We start from the raw sequence: 20,218 nt of genomic DNA, 5'->3' as shown, positions 1-20,218 counted from the left end.
CACTTTGACAATCCCATTGGTGATAAAACACACCTTAGTGTCTCGGTTTCATGTTAAGAGAAATTGATTTTGTTTTTTGGGGCAGAAGCCTTTGACATTTTTTTCATTTCCTTTTTGATGATTTGAAGCCGCCTTCCCCTTGTGTCTGTTGTTTTTGCTCCAAGGCCCGATAGCGACAGTGAGCTCCCGCCTCTGCACTCCCATTTACAAGCCGTCTAGCGTGTCACATAGCGGGATGACAAACGATGTATGTAATTGGTATGGACGTGAGGAAGCTCATGTGGAATCCTCGCAAACGTCTCTTTGAAAAAGGTGGCGAAATTCAGACAACCCCCCTCCCCGCGTTCCCTCATACTCGTTGGGGTAGAGAGACACAGGGGATTAAGCGGCTCCGGTGTCAAATTAACCGAGAAGTTGCGTTGCCTTACAAATGTAAGTCTAACTCGCTGAGTTTTAATGTGAATTCGTGGAATGCCTCGATCCATTCGACTCGGGCGATCACTTCCCGCGGCGCTTCAAACATTTGGAACATGGCGTCAAACCGAGCGTCTCCGCAACATGAAAAGGATGGTGGGAGCCTATTAGATGTACATTCCATTTGAACTGATAGGACTACCGTTGTATGATCACGTTTCATTGCCTTTAAGGGCATTACTCCTGCAATGCTGGTAGCGAATGATCACATTTGGACAAAATCTGCGATAAATTTGTTCTTCAAGGTTAAAAAGGCGGTATCAATTTTTCAACCCAAACGTCTGCTGTTTTTTGGAGCATGGTTTCTCCCATGAGGCCTACTCATTCCAAATATACCTTCCAAATTTCATGTTACTGCCCTGCCCTGGCTTCAGTGACAGATTTCTTAAGCCCTTGAAAAATGACCATAAAATGACCGCTTAAAACCAAAATGGCAGCGTTGCTTTGTAATTTGCAGGATGTTTTTTTCTGACTTTTTAAAGGTCTACTCATTATGAACATGTCTACCAAATGTTACAAAGCGCAAATGGCTTCAAGGGGTAAAGGTTTGTTTTTTGGCGTGTCCCCAGGAAATTGTCATAAAATGGCTGCATTAATCCAAAATGGAAGCTTTCAGATGACTGCACTCATGGCAGCCCATAAGGTAAAATCTATTTTAAAAATGTGTTACTATGGCTACTATGATGTTGGAACTTTAAGACGCACGTAACAAATTTATCAAGAAAACTGTTAGCTCATGCACAAGAATATAAACCACGATATCCAAGCAAGAACCAATGGAAGAAGAAGGAAAATACTTAGTTCTCACTTTTGCTTTAGTTTACCAAGTTATGAATAATTGAGAATAAACGTCAAATTGTCCCTCAACTACAATCCTAGTCTGTTTCCCTGGCATCTGGCAGTTTAATAAAATGTGCAGTAAAGATGAATTACAAACATGGAAGTCTCGACCTGGTGACATCACCCCACATTTTGCAACAAAAGTAAAATTTCCACAGTATTTTAAGCCAGTTCTGCTGATGTTTTGATTAGCAGTAACAAAAATGTGTGCAAACAAGGGATTCAGATTGCGGTTTGTTTTCAATAAACCGGCTTTTGAAAAGCTTGGATTGTGAACATAACGTTTTGAGCAAATGGCTCTCAACAAAGGCGATATTGATGATATATGCAGCCGCAGTTCCTTCATCGGTCATTACAAAGTGTTTGCTTTGGTGCTTTTTGTTTCAAGTTGGTTTAAAAAAAAAAAATCAAGCATTCTGTTAACATGCCTGAGAGCTATGGGGAAAAGTAGCAATGGTGGGCAGTGAAATAGAGGGCACTTGTAGATTCGAAATAGAGTCTCTTTGAAGCAACTAACGTGTGATGGTTTTGACGTTAATCCCCTTCAAAGGAGGCCCATACAAAAGAAACACTTCGGACCCATGCAGTGTGCGTGCACATGCACATATTTTAGGTGATCCCCTAGGCCTGTAGTAGAGTATGTATTCGTGTGTAAAAAAAAAAATATATATATATATATAAATACCGTATTTTCACGACTATAAGGCGCACCACATTATAAGGCGCACCCTCAATGAATGACACATTTAAAAAAAATCCATATATAAAGCACACTGGATTATAAGGCGCCCTGTCTATTTTGGAGAAAATTTAAGACTTTTTAAGTGCGCCTTATAGTCGTGAAAATACGGTATATAAAATTCTTGCCATGTTGTATGATTGTATTCCATGTCATACCTACTGATTTTCCCTTTTTAAGTTTGCAGTCACTGACAATTTAGGGTCTGATCCTTCAAAGTAAATTGAAAAATAGCAAGTTGCTGACCGATGACATAGCTGCTGGAGCTGTCTAGGTATTCTAAATTAATGGGCTAACGTGAGAGAATCCTAAAATAGTCACTTAATAGGATTCTTCAAAATGAATAAAATGCAGTTTAGGCTGTTTAAACACTCTATATTGCCTCTAGGTATAAGCGTGAGCGTGAATGCTTGTCCGTCTCCTCGTGCCCTGCGATTGGCTGTCATTGGCTACCAATTCAGCACTTCCCTCGCCTGCTACCCGTAGTTAGCTGGGATAGGCTCCAGCACCCCCGCGACCCTTGTAAAGATAAGCGCTACAGCTAATGAATGAATGTTATCTGGCTAATTAAAGATCAAAACCACTCGTCAAGTATTACTAGATAACGAGTTAGCTTTGCATTTGAGCATAAATATGAATCCTAATGTGCCGCTTCTGTTTACTCTGCATAATTTTAGTATGTATTACTCTGTGATGAATTTTTGACAGGTCAGTTTAATGTTAATTCAAAAGTAAAGTTTTTTTTTCTCAAGTTTCCCCCAAAATAAATTAAAATGTATTATTTGGTGGAATACTGATTTTGCGGAGTAAAATATCGTGAGAGGATATTTTGTACTATATCATTCAAAAGGATTGGGTCATAGTGGGCCACTTTGCATTACTTAACTTCCTCCATGCAGCTATTCTTATGCTAACAGTACGCACTGTAGGTGAGAGCAAAGCCCACAGTGAGTCATCTTCAAATGCTGTTTGCCCACGTCAACAGCGAGTAGCCTTCAATCAGGTGCTTTCCCACCTGAAATGCACAGAGAGCGCAGGGCTTGACCTTTGTGGACGAGTGGGCCGTGGTATAACCAGGAACGCGTGGCTAAAAACTCTGTGCCGCCCACTGTAAAGCCCCTTTCAAAATAGCACTGAGTGTTTTTTCCTCAGAGTTGTGCAAAAGTCTGCATTCAAGTCAAATGATACTGGTGAAGGCCAACACGCTTTTGTCCTTCCTAAAAAAAAATCACTTGACTTCATTTTGTTGCTTTTGGCCCGCAAACAGAGCCTCTGACTGCGAGTCAAAGCGATGGTGAGTGGAAGTAAAGAAAAGATGCAACCTTGACAATATTGACAAGAAATGCAAAACATTCTTCCTTTTTCAAAAGTTAGTCTATAGTACAAAGACATTCTTCCAGAAGTCCATTCATTTATAGGAATGCAAGCAGTGAATTGTAAAAGAGTTTTTGTTCATGCAAACACTCTTGAATCAAGTGAAGAAAGATGTGGGTTTTGTTGGAAGAAAACGTCTGATATTGACAAAAACAACAAAAGTTGTAGAAAATTTCTATTCACTTTTTCATTACATCTTTTATTCGCAAAATGTCTTTGCATTTCTTATTGATTTTGATGGCTTAATATACAAGTTTTCTTACATTTTTCCCTCTAATGATGCATTGATAAATGCATTTGCATTCACATTTCATGCAGAATTGGTATACATATAACGACTTACTATATTTTTTAAAGTTTTTAGAGACTAGTTTTAAAAATCCCGAAATGAATTATGCTAATTCAATGTAAAATATGTCTTTACTCATCAAAAATCTATGTTACGAAACCACTTCTGCAACAAATTTATTTTGTATGTAGAAGTGTACTAAAAAGGTAACACAATGAACCCGAGTACTATTGTAACTGCACGTGGAACTACGATCAAAACACATTTTTATTCAGACGCTTCCAAAACCAGTGACACTGAAATAACAAGCGTGGTAAACAAACACCATAGTTCAGCTTGGTGTTCTGCATGACACATTATCGCTCATCTCCACTCGCGGTGACAAGTAACTCCTCATTGCAGTTTTTTGTGCTATACAAAAGTGTCTTTTTATCCCTTGGGACCCACGGGAACCTTCTTTCGGGTCTAGCTGAGCAGAAACAAATCAGGGTGTGTGTGTGTTGGCCACTGTGAGAGTGGAAAAAATGGATTTTTGCACCTTGTAGATCAGAGGGCTTGTGAAGTGAGGCCAAGTAAAGGAGGGGAGAGGGAATGTGAAGCAGGGGATACTTTTAACTCATTCACGGCACTTGACGATGACAGGCCATAAATATTTGGTATGAATCCAAGTTTATTTTCTATTGCGCCTAAAAAATATTTACATTTCATCTTCCATACACCGCATGCTCGTAAACTGCAGGGGTGGTCGTTTTCTATCCCAGCTGACTTCAGGCAAAAGCCATACTATATCCTAGACTGGTCGCCAGTCAGCTGTAGGGCACACAGAGACCACCCCGACTCACAATCATACCGCCACCAGCTGGAATTGAGTGAATCTCTACACTACCAGGAGTGTTTTGGTAATTAAAAGAAATTCAATCATTAAGACTGGGTGTGCACACACTTGGAAATCACATTTTGGGTCATGTTGGAGGCCACGCAGTATTAACATTTCCTCTCCAGGTGTTGCCTGTTGTCATTATTTTATATAAATAATAATTCATTCCTTGCTCCTGGCTTCTTCTCATGAGAGTCGCAGGGGTGCTGGAGCCTATCCCAGCTAACTACAGGCAATTTGGGGAAGTAGGCGCATGTTTTTGGAGAAAACCCATTGGGAAAGCATGCAAACTCGATCTAGGCTTGAAACCTTGATCTCAGAACTGTGAGGCAGACGTGCAAACCACTAGTCTACCGTGCCACCCGAATATACCTGAGTAAAGCAGTGAATGAATAATATTGTTACCAAAAAATAATTTAAATGAATAAAAACAGAAATAATACATTTCCGTAATGGCCAAAGCCTCTGAAGGTTTATGTTTAAATTTCATAATATTCATTCAATTGCCAACCCTTGACATGGATTGACATGTAATTCATTTAACTTAGGAGGACTCATTGCCATTATAATTCCCACTATAAATCCAATACTTTTTGACTGGCATTGGATTAGAATGAACGTTCATTCATTCGCTCCTTCCTAGTTTAAACGGATTGGAAGTCTAGGAATGAGTGTCCTAGAAAGCATGTCATCATGCTTCTCGGCTAATTTCACCTGGCAAGCTTTGGGAGCTGTCGCCACTAACTGAGTGTCTGCTGGCGTAAAAGAGCAGTCGGGAAGGCGGGCGGCCATCCATCCGTCGATCGATGCTGTCAATGCATTATCATAATAGCCGCTCAAGGCTTAATTAGCCTGCGGACAGTGCACTCCTATAACAAGTGCACAACATGCATGTCGAATCAAGCGCAATGGACATATTTTACCCAGATTGCGAGTTGACAGGATGTATGCGCGCAAAAACTGAATTTACCAGAGCTTGCGTTTATATAATAATGCAATACAAACACAAATAGATGTCAGGTGCAAGTACAATGTGAAACATAACAAGGTTGATGGGGGTTGTTAAAGGATGAACAGCCGAACTTCAAATACTGGTTGTAAATGAATAAATCATAGTGTCAGGAATATATATAAATAGTTGCAGAAATATCATAGCTTTTTACTACATGTCTTCAAGTTTGCTATGCAAAAAGGGAATTTTCTCTCTGCTATCTTTACGTTTTTCCAGAACATTTTAGTTTTTGTTTCCCCCCCAAAATCTTGAAAAACAAAAACACTTTTTCCAGCTATATTTGACTTTACTAAGCTTGGTTCAATTGGCATATCGCTTTCAGTGCATGAGTGTTTTTTTTTTTTTGTAAAAAGTTTCTCGTCCACCGTAGCAAAAGATCCCAAAGAGGCTGACCGAGTGGAATGATGGATGGAGTCGTACTTACCCGCGTTTCTCAGCTTGCGGTTGCGAAAGACGCTGATGATGACGAGAAGGTTGCCCAGCACGTCCACCACGGTGGTGAAGATGAGCACACCGGCCAGGATGCCGATGACCCAGGCGGGCCGGCCACCCCCCTCCTCGCCAGTCGGGGCTCGCGGCTCCTCCGAGCGGTTGCGGAGGAGCGCCAGCGTGTCGGGCATCACGTCCCGCCGAGCATCCTCCTCCTTTCTCCTCCTTCTTTCTTCTTCTTCTTCCTTTATCTTGTTCTTCTCACCGAGACACTTATTAGGCAGAGGGAGGCACTCACGTGTGACCTACTTAAAGTTACACCATTCTCCCAAAATGTCATTCATCCACAGTGTGCGCTCTCTCCTCCTGCTCAGCTGGACCGTTTACGCATATGCATTCCTTTTTTTTCAAGCGGGAGCAAAAGGGTCCCAAACGTTAGGATGCCATTCCCGAGGAAAAGGCATCCCGAGCCTTCCTGCCACACCCCCACCTTAAACCTAAGCACACTTGCATCCACACTCTCCCCACTGAGTTGCGCGAGTAACACTAACACATCACTGGCTCCCACGCGTCTTTATAGGTTTCTCTCTCTCTCACTTTTACTCTCATTCCTTCTCTCTCTCTGACTCTCATATTCTCTCAGTCTGCCCCCTCCCTCTCTCTCTCTCTCTCTCTCTCTCTCTCTCTCTCTCTCTCTCTCTCGCTCTCTCATTCCCTCTTTCTCTGACTCTCAGACTCACCTCTCTTTCTCTCTCTCATTCCCTCCTTCTCTGACTCTCACACTCACCCCCCCCCCCTCTCTCTCTCTCTCTCTCTCTCTCCCCCCAATCTCTCACATGCTCTCTCTCAAAACCCCCCCACCCCCCCTAACTCTCTCTGTCAGCTCAACATAAATTTCACGGAAATGCAGCACACACGCTTATCGTTTTTAAACCAAATTTTTTGTTTTGTTTTATCAATGTTCAAAATATTTTGCCATTGACACCGATAGATTTCATATCCATTTGAACTGGGGGAGCTAGCAGTGAAGAACATTGCCCTCCCAGTTATAATGGATAAGACTTCTACTAGTAACCAACTAGGATAAAATGCTCCCTCTCAAAATTAAATTAAATTTTTTTCTTCTCCAAAACATTTTCCCAAAATGTCCTTCCACAAAACAAGAACAATGTTCACCCACCAAAATGCAGTTGTATTTTTTTCCAACCAAAATGGCTGTATTTCCGCTGTTATTTTCCCATCCACTTATAATATCGGCTACCATTGAAAGATATGTAAATTCGCATGTTAGGAAATAGTAATGTAACATATTTTATTTTCTCTAAGCTTTTTTTTGCACCAGAAAAAAATACTTTGATTTGGAAAAAGACTTGGCGCGCACATAACAAGTAAACACATCCCCACCTCCCACGCGCCTTTGCATGTTTCTATTCTCCCAGAATGCTAGGATATGCGTGCAAAACATCAGCAATGCGTGTCAGCCCGCTGATGCAATCGTTCACCTTTTTCCACTCAAACTACTTGATGTTAATTGCATGCGTGCTATCAGGGGCTGTTGCTTACCTGATGTTAAAACCCTTGACTTCCTATTTTAGTTGCACAACATTCCAAATAGTTTTCTTGCTAACTTTTAACTTTGCACTTGCAATGGTATTTCAATCAAACTCATAGTGTGCCAATCCACAATAGTCCCATGTTTAGATTTTTGTTGTTGTTGATTTTCTTGTGAGGGAATGTTTTTTCTTCTTCTTCTCTATCTTCTGTAGCGCTTATCCTCACAAGGGTCGTGGGGGGTGCTGTACCCTAACCCAGCTGACTTTACAAAAAAACCTATACTATATATATATATATAATTATATATATATACATATATATATATATATATATATACACATATATATACATATATACACATATACATACATATATATACACATATATACATACAGTAAAACCTCTATTTAAACGGCATGCCGTTCTATTTTTCAATTCTTCCACCAAAGTGCTGTTCTATTAGCGGTGCCGTTCAAATAGAGGTTTTACGTTGTGTATGTATGTATATGTATGTATATGTATGTATATGTGTGTATATGTATGTATATGTATGTGTATGTATGTGTATGCATATGTGTGTATGTATGTATGTGTATGTATATGTATGTATATGTATGTATGTGTATGTATGTGTATGTATATGTATGTGTATGTATATGTATGTATATGTATATATGTATGTATGTATATATATGTGTATATGTATGTGTGTATATATATATATATATATATATATATATATATATATATATATATATATATATATATATATATATATATATATATATATATATATATATATATATGGTCAGCCTCACAGTTCTGGATTCGAGGGTACAAGCCTATGTCCGATTAAATTAAATTAAACAATCTCAGGTTTGTCCTTACTGTGTGTAGGTTGCATGTTGTCCCAGGGCTTGTGTGGGTTTTCTCCGTTTACTCCGGTTTCCTCCCACATCCAGTGAACATGCATGATAGGCTGGTTGAACACTCTAAATTTCCCTAGGTATGAGTGTAAGCATGAATGGTTGATTACTTTTTGACGAGTTTCATTAACGTACAAGTGCTATCTTTTTTCAACCATATATTTTGTCTTGATAGTCAGTTTTCATTTTTAATGAAAGCACACAAACTAGCATACAAATATATACATAGATACTAAAAAAAATGAATACTTATGTCTACTAGCAGTCGCCAATTGACTCTTTCACAGCCGTTGATGATGAAAGACATCCAAAGATTTCAAGTCAGGCCTTGCATTATTTGATTTTTCTGAAAGTGGTCTTCAGAGAAAAATGTTTAGGCACCTCTCCTTTAAAGACTCCTATGGATTTGAGGCAAACCCTAATTTTGAGGTCATGTTGGTACGGAGCGCGTAATTGCGTGTAACTCAAGCGTTTGTGGGTCAGCGTTTGAACAGGGGGAAAAAAACACTCGCCTCGCATTTGCGGAAAGCGTGTTATCTCCCTATCCGCCGTCATTATGGAAACGCTCGGTCGGGACGGACAAATTGCATCATCATGGCCGTCATTGATCTCCGGACCTTGTGTGACGCACGCACAATTATTCAGCATCACTCGCATGGATTTTTGGTGTGTTTTTTTGTTTTGGTCCTGGATCTGATGGAAGCATTCATCCGAAGAGGACCATGTGTCGGACGACCTATAACGACGTCTGGACACGATGTGTCATCACCGCGAATGTGGATGATATGAAGGGGGAGGAGGTTCATTAGATGTGACCGACTCCGTGCCTGATGGGATTAAAATGCCAGATGTAATAATTATAACTGCTGATACCTGGAGTGGTGTAACACTTTTTTTTCTTTTAATAACTGTACAAAACCTTGTTAGTACCAAGTAAAACTTTTTATATAGTTTGGTGTTCACTTGTGTGGAAACTTTCTTTCCTCTACTAGCTCCTACCTACTTCATGTAGGGCTGAACCGCCAAAAATATTGATTATCTCATGAGACTATACTTTAGAATTGCATACCTGTCAACCTCGGCCAATTGCTCCCCTTATTAATGATTGCAATTCCCCTTATTAAGCAATATAAAAAAAACGTACAAATGCAACGCGGCACATATTTATTCACATAGGGCGCACTTAAAAGTCTAAAATTTGCTTCAAATTGGATGTAGGGCCCAATTAGTCGGTGCACTAAATGCAAGATTCTGTAGATGGCGCTGTATGACGCTGACAGCTTGACTGTCTGGGTACATTTCTAGCTGACACGCTATATATTTATATAGTGAAAAGGTGAAAGTGACTGACACACATCTTGCTCAAAGCATGACAACATTAACAATCGACAATGAGATCAATTTGACAAAAAAAACGTACTTAAAAAAAACCAAATCTTTACAAAAGTTGTTATACGGCACACAGAATTTGAAATATTATTTATTTTATTATGTATATATTATTTATTGTTCTCTATATGGCCCTGATGCGGCTTCATAGTGTAGTTTTTGACATGCTTTTCTTTGTTTGTTTGTAGTTTGCATTGTAGTTGAACGATATTCTAAACTTCTTCACCTTGTTGATCATTGAGTGCCCACGTCTCCTCGATATGTGCTGCTAACGTGTTTGAGTTTGTTTGCTTTAACGAAGCGGTGGGCCACTTAGCGCTTGACTGAGGATTGATGTGAGCGAGTGCATGTTTTACATCAACGCCTCCGAGTGTATTGCGAGTGTCTGTAATTAAAAAAGCAAAAGATGCAATTAATCTTAGGCAGTGCTTGCAGAAGGTGGAACTTAAAAGGGTTTTATTTTTATTTTTTCAAAACTAAGATTGATTTCTGAGCGTGTTTGTGTATTGTTAAATAGGATCTGATAAATTCTTGGATTAATTAATCATGTTTTGGAGGAACTGGGAAGGTAAAATCGACTCAATTTACTGGAACAGTACTTCGATGCAGCCAGCAGAGGCACTGCTGAAGCACAAAACTAATTTGCAACTGAAAGAAAACATTGTTATCATATTTGTGATGTTTTAGGCACAGCAAGATATTTTTTATAAATGCCAGTGATAATTTGCAGCGATTTCATTTTTTTGGCAAAAACTCAATATTCCTAAAAATTATTTGAAGATCTAAACATAAAAATTCTAACATGCAAATACAGCGTCATTATTCAGTGCACGGGAGTACCGGTTAACGCAAAAGCATTGGTCTACGCTCTTCCTAGCATATGCCACAGGATTGGCCGGCTAATCATCTGCCAAAAACACACACTCACACAGACACATTCGCATGCACACACACACTGGGATTCGTTGCCGTAGCTGATTACACCGTTGAAATTAAAGCATCGCTAAATAATGCATGAGTGGCGGTTGCGTGAGATGCTGTTTGTGTCCATTCCAGCTGTGCGTGTGTGTGCGTTTGCGCCAGGCAGATGTCGTCCACACAGATTAGGCTGCGCCCTGAGTGTGTAATCCTGGTGTCAGTGAGAGCAATGCTCCTCTTCCTCACCCCTTTGCTCTGTGATTCTCGGCATATGTTTCGCTCACTGCAAACTCTGTCCTGTATCAACATTCAGTAACCCTGGGAAGTCATCGGATGCAAATACTTTCATCTTTGTCGGCTGTAATTGACAGCACTAGGCTGATGGGAGGGTTGGCAGCGAATGAACGGAACGTTTATTCCCACTTCAAAAGGATTCAACGTCTATCAGTGATCAACCCATTTCAAGCGTTTTAATGTAGTTTTTAAGACACATCATTGGGACATCATTGTCAATGGCGCCTTGAAATAGTCGAAAAAACATGTTTTTGAAAATTTTTAACAAAATTTGGTAGGCAAGAGCATCATGACCCGCAAAAAAGTCTCAAGAAGGAGAATTTGAAATGACACATGAGCGCTGCCATTTTGATTCAAAGTGCCAATTTTGGTTGGAATCTGTTATCTGGTCTTATTTTGACGTTTAAGAACAAATTTGTCAAGATTGACCATTTTAACCAATCATCCCAGATAGATTGGCCGAGGCAAGTGAAAAATATGTTGGCTGACACTGAATGATCGCTGCTAGCCCTCCTGATCGTAATTAATCGGCTGTCTATTGCTGAAACATGATTACTAATTCAAATATGATCTTTCAATGCCAGCCCTCTCAGTTCAAATAGAGCGCGAGGTGAAATGCAGCCACAGAAGACAAACACAAACACAGTAGCGCACAATGTACACAATTTATTCACAGTGACAAAACAAGGCGTTAAATCCAAGGCGGCGTGTTTGTATGTGTACGTGTGTGCGCACGCTCTTGAAAGTGTCTTCCTTTAATTATCTTCCTCTTTGATGTGCCGGCTGCTCAGCCGCCATACGACCCCTCCTTAAGAAATAAATAATTGCGGAGTAATTGTACAAAGAAGGCATTCATCCCAATGCGTGGACGGCCAATCATGGCAATAGACATCCAATTTGTTTGAACTGGGAGAGTTGGCATCCAATGAACTTTCATTCATTGGCTGGCAGCCCTCCCAGTTTGAACAGATCGGACGTCTGCTCGTCATAAAGTCATTGGATTTTTTTTTAGCAGAAGGATGAAAAGAGCCACGCGATTGGATGTCTATGGCCGTTAACGAGAATGAAAGAGTTAATAGAATCTCGGAGGAACGCTAGATGAGAAAGAAGTCCGGTCGCTCATTTGAATCCATCCCAACTCGCCGCGGGTTCCGACCCGGTAGAGGTTCTGTTGGTCCGAGTAGCCCTTCTGGCTCGCAGTGACACCAGGTTTAACAGTCTCTCCAGCTCGTCTCCAGAACTGGTCATGGCGCCGGAGCCCAGATTTGTGCCACCGGCCTCCTCCCTGGATCCCGGGGCCCAGGCACGTAAAGGGGGCATCAGCTGGGCCGGGTGTAAACTGAGACCCGGGGGGCTGGACGGGTAGCCCTCGTAGGCTTCTCGGGCGGGGGGCAAGGTGTCGTAGAGACCGTCAAAGTCTTCGCCGCGTTCCGAGTCCTGTCGGGGCTCCTGGTATTCCTCGTAGACGGGCGATTCCTCGCTGCTCCGTTGCCGTCCTTCGCTGTCCAGCCAACGTTTGCGCTGCCACTCGCCCGACTGGTTTTTTTCCCACTGGAAGGCCCGCCGCCCAACCTCGGGCGCACATTCCCGGCACATGTTGCGGACGGAGATCCGGACCGGGAAGTCCAGCTGGAGAGAGCGGGTACTGCCTCCGCGTCGAATTCTCTGCTGGTCTTCGCTCAGGTCGTAGTGCGAGCCCACTTCGGGGGGACGCATGCGGTTGGGCGAGAACCAGCTGGAGGTCTGCCTGGAGGGATCCCAGTGGTAGGCTGCGGGCACAGGTACTCGCATTCAGACTTGGTTGGGTTAAACTGATTTCTCATTGGGAGCATGGAGTTTAACAACCCTCGTGGCAATGGTGGAAGAAATGTGAATAAGGCCAGCGTGCGATGAGTTTGAGTTGGATTTTTTGAAGGGACCTACACAGTCACATCTAGAGCCAGCCCTTGTTAATGTGTTGGAATTTTTTGGGACAAAATCTTCCAGTGGTGAAGGAGCTATGTGATGGAAGATTTTGTAAACTAGGATGGCATCTGGATATCATTTGGTATGTCCAGATGACCGGCTGAATGGAGGGGATTTACTGTCCCCCTTTTTGGGAGATTTTGGGACACTTGACCATAGCTCTTCACATCAGTTCACATCTGTTTTTATTCTCCCCTTGCCTAACCACTCCCCCTTTTAATCCACAAATTTAGAGGCCCTGCACCCATCTGAACTCCACACCCGCCTCGTGGAATTCCTGTGTCAAAAGGAATTGAGGGCGTGCTAGATTTCAGCAAGGAAAATTCTTCATGTAATCACAAGTGACATTTGTAATGCATGAGTATGATGACGTTTTAGGCTTATGGGTTGTTTTCATGCTAATGATGATGATGATTATTTAAGATGCCTTTTGACAAAAAAAGTCAAGATTAGTTCTTTGTCACCTTTGAAGTTTAACGCCCTCACTCTCTTTTTCTTTTGTTTGGGGGGTTGGGGGGGGGGGGGTGGTCTAGGCGATATTTGCGCTCTAAGGAGAAGTGGCATTGGTTGCTAGGGAACAAGACATAAAAGTCGATAACCGACGTCTCAGTTAGGGCCAACATGCCTTCCTCAACCTGACAGGAGAATTCCAACAGTTGACTTCATATGACTGCCGGTAAAACTTGTCTTCTAATCTATTGACAGACCGATCTCACCATTTGGAAATTTCCGCGGGGCAGAACAGTCCAGCAGCCAGAATTTTGGCTTCTGGATTAAAACCCGAAAAATGAGGGTGATTGTGTGCTAAACTGCCACAGAGTTTTTTGATGCGTGAATAATAGCAGCGAATGTGGTGAAAATTAGTAGATTTGGGAATACAATGGCTGCCTTTGACGGCGGTGGATGTCCAATTCATTTGGAGTGGGAGGGATGGCAGCGAATGAATGTCTATTTTTTTTCACTGCCGCACTCCCGGTTCAAATGGACTGGGCATCTACTGGTGATAAACGCTGTTTATTAACTAGTGTAGAGCAAATATGTAAGCATTTTGATTATGACGTTTATTGTATATCTTGGTTCCGATGTGTGCATCCAACTAGATGCGGATCCAAATGAACCAACATCCGCATGAGAGTGCGCTAACAATGTTACATGCACTACTTGACACTTGCGCATAATTGAGTTTGGTGTTAATGAGGCGTGAGAAAGAATGAGACACATACAGTATTTAGTTATTGATGAGTTCAAGTACAGGCTGTTGTAATGATGAGATACCAAGAGGAGACGAGAGGGTATGCGTTGTGCTCTTCAATGCATGCATTCAGCCAAGAAATTTACAATTCGATCTACCATCACCGCCTACTTAGCGAACCATCAATCGTCTTATTTTCCTGCCTGTCTTTCCTTTTAATACACCTGTCCAACAAAAACTAAATACCTTTAAAAAACATACCGAATACCAAGTATACATTCCTCGTTTTCAATAGGAAAGTGTAATATATAGTATATTTGACATGAGACTCACCAGCACTCTGCCGCCACTCCTCCTTGTTCATAGTGGACACTAGAAAAAAAAACAAAATTATAATCCTAATGATAAATATGCACATAATACTGTGTACATGCTGTGTATACCGACCTTCACTTTCAATGTGGTCCACTGTGTCATTGACCAAACGGATGACTGTCACGATGGAGGCTGTGTGTATACAAACACACACTTTGACAACTACTAATTTGAACAATGTGCGAGTGTGTGCACATGCGAAACACTAAGTACCCGATTTTTTTTAACGTTCTTTGTGTGCGACTACTTGCGTGTGTGTTCTCCACATCGAGGTTCACAGTTCTCCGTAATTAGAGAGGATACACAGGGATGCGCACACATCATTAGCGTGTTACTTGTATACTTTCCTGGTAGCAGGTGAAAGATCAATGCTATCGAGTTGTCTAGAGGAAAAAAAGTATTCTTGTATTTCTTCTTTTAGCGCCCCAAGTGATAATCTTGTTAACGACTTCATGTTCCCACTTAATGAAGTACCATTTTTTTAACAATCTAGCGCGAAGCTCCCTCATCATTGCCGTTATCGTTACCTTCACCGGGGAGGTTTTCCTATTTATATATTTTTCAAATTACTATTATTGTTAGTCACTACATTTCTGTAAAACAGGCGAAGTGAGGTAGCAGCCATGCTAATTATAATTGTTGGTGCACTCTAAACTCTAATTTGAAACTAAATTGAAATTTTTCACAGATAGGCCTGCTATGCACTCTCGCTGTTAAATTATTGGCTGCCCTTGATGTCGATGGACGTTTGATCCCTTTTGACTGAGAAGGGCGAATTAACTCATTTGAAACAAACACAATCTTGATTTTTTTTTCAAAACACACTTCATTAGATAGGCTCCTGTTAAATTATTAGCTGGCATTCATGTCAATAGATGTTCAATCCATCAATTGGATATCTAGTGCAATCAATGGCATTGAAAGATGAGCATGCAGTCCTTCTAGTATAACCTCTTGATGAATTTACATTGAACAAATATATATATATAGCGTTGGAGAAATACGTACAAACATTTAGTATTTGGACTCAAAATGGATTGGCTATTTATCGGTAAGTTGCTGACGTACCATTGTCGTCGAAGGACTCCGACGTGTACGAGCTGAGCTCCTCTGACATGGAGTCTGACGAAAGCCCAACGGCGTCGCTCTGCACAGGTGAACGCTCACCTGGACACACACACACATACACAGACATAAACAACACAATCAACTTTGTTAGCAGTGTTGTAAGAATGTAGGTTCTATTGAAGTTGACACAAAAGTCCTGAACCGGAGCCTTTGGTCTCAACCATTCGTCATGCTTTGATGCCTTCGGACCACAAGTGTGTGTGTACTAGAAAGAGCAAAACACAGTACCCCCCACAACCTCCCATCACTACCACCACTGTCAATCAAAGTAAAGAGAGAGCAGCCACTTGACTGCATGTGGATGCACCAGACACTTTGAAAACACACACATACACACATACACACGTAGACAAAGACACAGAGATGAAACACACACATTCACAGTGAGACAGACGCACCGCTACACAGACAGATGAGACACACTCACACAGACATGCACTCTTTTCCATGCTGACAGATGAGACACACACTCTCTCAGAGAGACAAACTCATTTATACACTGACTGATAAGACACAAAAACACCCCGACTGGCCCACATCCACACGCAAACAGACACTCATAGATTGTATACAAAACTATGGTTTTCATCTATGAGAATATTTCACTCATTTGGCTGCCATTGCCGATATGGAATGTTGAATTCATTTTGATTGGGGGAAGCAAACAAACAAATTTTCAAGTAATCTAGGGGTGCTATGAATAATTGTCTAATCAATTAGCCAATGAAACGTCATCGGGTTTGATAGTCAATAAACTGCGTAGGCATCACAAATGTACTGTTTTTGAATTAATATTTTCTATTTTAAGTTCATTTGTAGAAAAATACTATTACTTATTTATTTAATTTTATCTTTTACGTATTTAAATTTTCTAACAATAAAAAAAGATTTTTTTTTTTCATTTTTGGATTTAATTAAAAAAAATAAGAAGTAAAAAACTAAATATTCTCTTTAATTTTCATTCATTTCATACAAAAAGGGGTCCGGCTAAGTATTCTTACATTTTGGACTATATAAATTTTGCATCCATTTTATTTTACCACAAAACATGAAGTGGATTATGTGATTTACTTTCATGGGCCACACAAAATCTGGCCCTCTGGCTGCCCCTCTGACACCCATATTTAAGACACGGACAGAAATACATACTGTACATACATTCATATGAACAGACACACTAATACCCATGCACACATCTCGATAGAAACACTAAACCTAACAAAAACAAACTTTGGTTTGAAGCAAAGTTTAGAGTATCAAACAACGCTAAGTGCTTTAAAGTAGGCTTCCGAGCCCATGGAAGTGTTTGAAATGATACTTTGCAGGGTTTGGGTTTTAAAGTAGGCTCTGGAGCCAGGTTAAAAAAGTTTGAACATAAGTGCTCATGATTCCCATGTTGCTCTTCTGAAGTTATTTATCAGAGGAATTGAAGGAATTACTCAGCAGCATGCTTCAACGACCAATCAGTTTGTCGACTATCCCGTGATACTACATGATAAACATGCATGGCTCAAAACCGTGCACTAATTAAGATGGAATGGACACCCTAGAGAGTGCTTTCCGTCCACGGTGGGGGAGCATAGCACCCCAATGAGGACATCCCGATCCCTAAGGAGGAAATCAATGTTGGCGAGCAGGAAGTTGATGTTAACGAACACAGATGCTTCCGACTCATTCATTGGATGGGGGAAAAAAACTTTGTGGGATTGCGCCGGTGACAAATAACACAAAACACTGCTTTCATGCCAACGTTTCAGAATAAGAGTTGACGTTTTGGTTGAGTTTGCAAATAAGGATAAGAATTGCAAAATCTGTTTTTGAACCCGGGTTATAGATTAAAATTTGGGTTTCAATGCAGTGTTTTTAATTTTAATTCCTACAATGACTTTACAGTCAATATAGGATCATTTAAGATCTTAATTACATGTATTGTAATTCAATACTTTTGATGGACCCAAACCTGTTTGGGTATAAAGTTATTCAAAGAAGAAATTCAAAACTATGATTGCTCATATTTATTCATCAAAAGTCTTCACTAGAATTGAAGTCGAAAACGTTTCAAGTGTATTGAGGTCAGTGGGAAGTGCTTTGTCTCCATGGCAACGGCGCCAACAAAAAGAAGATTCAGCACTGCGTGTCTTTGAAAATCAAAATATGGTTAGTTGAAGACTAAAACCCACTTTCAAACTCCCAACCCCTCATTTCAAACCTTAACCTCAGCCGGCTTGTTTTTGCGCGTGTTCTATCTCACCATTGCTGCCCTCCGTGCTCTCCATCTCAAAGGCTCTCTGACTCCACTCTTCCTCACGTTCGTCCCGCCGCCTCACTTCTGGCGCCACTTCCGTGTTGCCGCCCTCCCAGGACACCTTGTGAACCGGGCTGTGTTGTCGGAGGCGCCGGCAGGGCGACGGCGGAGGCAGGTTGGTGGGCGCCACGCTGCACACGGCCACGCCCCGACGCTTACCGCGTGAGTCGGACATGTCGGAGAGGAAGCCGCTCAGCTATGATAGAGGGGGGAAAAATGGCTGACGTTACTCTCGGTCTTCGCTCAGAATATGTTTAGTTTGAAAGGACTCCTGTCCAATGTCCTGTATGGCATACGATACTTACCCTGCTTCCGTCCCCATCTCTGCCGTGTCTGCTCCCCAACAGAGGCGAGTGAGCGTTGGGTCTCACGGCCACTTGAGGTGGTCCTGTCAGGCCGCCGCCCACCTCACCCCCGGCGTCGTCGGCGGAGCTGGATTTTCCCGGCGAGCCCGACACGCGCACCGCCTTGAACTCGATGCCCTCCACGCCCACTCCTGTCTTGCGCAGCATGTAGCTCGTTTCCGTGATTGCCGAAACGGCCGTGACAGCCCCGTCAGAGGCCGCCCCAGACGTCTGGGCCGAGTCCTTCCGGAAAGGAATCTTCTTTCGGAAGATGGCGAAAAGGATGAGGAGTAGGACGATGACAAATGCCAGGACACCGATGCCGATGATTTCGCCCGGGCCGACGTATGATAGCGGCTCCGCCTAGGACGCGCCCGTGCACAACATTGACACTTAGAACATATGATTTTTGAAAGTGAACAAAATATGACCCACAACTGTCCCACATTTTGTATTCAATAATTGAAAGAAAACTCCAACAACTTTTTCTTCGCGTACTCCAGTTTCCTCCCATGTACCAAAAACATGCATGGTAGGCTGGTTGGGCACTTTATATTGCCCCTAAGTATGAGTGTGGGCGTGAATCTGTCTGCAATTGGCTGGCACCCATAGTTGGCTGGGCTAGGCTCCAGCACCCCCACAACCCTTGTGAGGATAAGCAGTATGGAAAATGAACAAATTAATACAAATATTACAGGTTGAAGACCTGTTACGCGAAGGTTCATGTTCTTGTTGGGGTTGTGTACACTACTGTTTTTTTAATCTATTCCTCAGATAATTTGTCATTCAGATTGAATGAAAATTTGCAGGTATATTCTAGGGAGTTTTACGCATCGATCCCTGGGCCCAGATTTTTCATTTTTAATATCAGGGGCCCAAAATTAATTGCCGGCTTGATTGTAGGTTAGGAGTTACACAAATTAACGTTTTTTTTTGTTAAAGCCTTCACCTTGTATCAGCACTTTAAAAAAAATTGTTAGACTAAATCTAAGCAATCTTCTTTACAAAATATAGGAAAAAAATCAGAGAACCAAGAATTGTCAACATTAAAGTTGGCACCTGTGTGTCGTTGTCTACGCTTCCCGCCTCTTCACAATCCCCATCCTCGTATCCCGGGGTGCAGTTGCAGTAGAAGGAGCCTGGTGTATTGATGCATTCGCTCCCCTCGCCACAGTCGGTCTGCTCGCACTCGTCCACGTCCTGGTCGCATCTGCAATGAGAATGATCATTTTATTATAAGTTTCTGCTTTCATTCAGTAGCAATAACTCCAATTTCAAGGGAATTGGAACATTTTGCCCATTGTTTTGCTCGCGTTTAGCTTTTTAGCCAAGTTTGGAAGATCCTGTTTTGTCCCGAAAACTGCAGGAGCCTAACAATGCCTCAGAAGGAATGCGTGCTTCTTCCCCTGCAGAAGACAATGATTCCCGACTCCTTACTGATTTAGTCTGTTATTTTAATATAGCATCAATCAAGTTGAACAGCTTGAGAACAAATCTATTGACACTCTTGAATACTACGCTTCTTCAGTTCAGTTGTTTGTTGTGGAAGAACATAAGGATAATGAGCCGCAAAAGTCAATACAGATTACTTTATGGCTATTTGAAACTCGCTAATCATGTAACACTGCGATATCAGTGGTGGCAAGAGGTAGAAAATAAACTTGTTTTGTGATGCATCAGGTGGATTTAATAGTGGCATTGTGGTTAGCCATTATCAAAACTGTTAATGTGACAGTGTCAAAAGTGGACAGTTTACAAAATTTTGACCAAGATGGCAGTCAAAAGAAAGCAAAG

General features: G+C 41.6%; 2 protein-coding genes across 2 annotated transcripts in view; both read right to left on the bottom strand.

Annotated features, from left to right (window-relative positions):
- Positions 1 to 6,638, bottom strand: part of mtnr1bb (melatonin receptor 1Bb) — a 30,611-nt gene extending 23,973 nt beyond the window's left edge. Inside the window, exon 1 of the mRNA XM_077591908.1 lies at positions 6,030 to 6,638. Within this exon, the coding sequence (XP_077448034.1) occupies positions 6,030 to 6,225 (196 nt within the window). The 5' untranslated portion in view covers positions 6,226 to 6,638. The remainder of the gene's footprint in view (positions 1 to 6,029) is intronic.
- Positions 6,639 to 11,766: 5,128 nt separating this feature from the next.
- fat3b (FAT atypical cadherin 3b) overlaps positions 11,767 to 20,218 on the bottom strand; it is a 51,175-nt gene continuing 42,723 nt past the window's right edge. The window contains exons 45-51 of the mRNA XM_077592249.1: positions 19,484 to 19,634; positions 18,386 to 18,787; positions 18,027 to 18,276; positions 15,716 to 15,814; positions 14,720 to 14,779; positions 14,606 to 14,644; positions 11,767 to 12,884 (exon numbers count right to left, since the gene is read on the bottom strand). Of these exons, the coding sequence (XP_077448375.1) occupies positions 12,235 to 12,884; positions 14,606 to 14,644; positions 14,720 to 14,779; positions 15,716 to 15,814; positions 18,027 to 18,276; positions 18,386 to 18,787; positions 19,484 to 19,634 (1,651 nt within the window). The 3' untranslated portion in view covers positions 11,767 to 12,234. The remainder of the gene's footprint in view (positions 12,885 to 14,605; positions 14,645 to 14,719; positions 14,780 to 15,715; positions 15,815 to 18,026; positions 18,277 to 18,385; positions 18,788 to 19,483; positions 19,635 to 20,218) is intronic.

This window comes from Stigmatopora argus, chromosome 22 (assembly GCF_051989625.1).
Source record: "Stigmatopora argus isolate UIUO_Sarg chromosome 22, RoL_Sarg_1.0, whole genome shotgun sequence".
Lineage (NCBI taxonomy): Eukaryota > Metazoa > Chordata > Actinopteri > Syngnathiformes > Syngnathidae > Stigmatopora > Stigmatopora argus.
The sequence above is the reverse complement of the archived record's forward strand: the minus strand, read 5'-3'. Positions and strand labels throughout refer to the sequence as shown.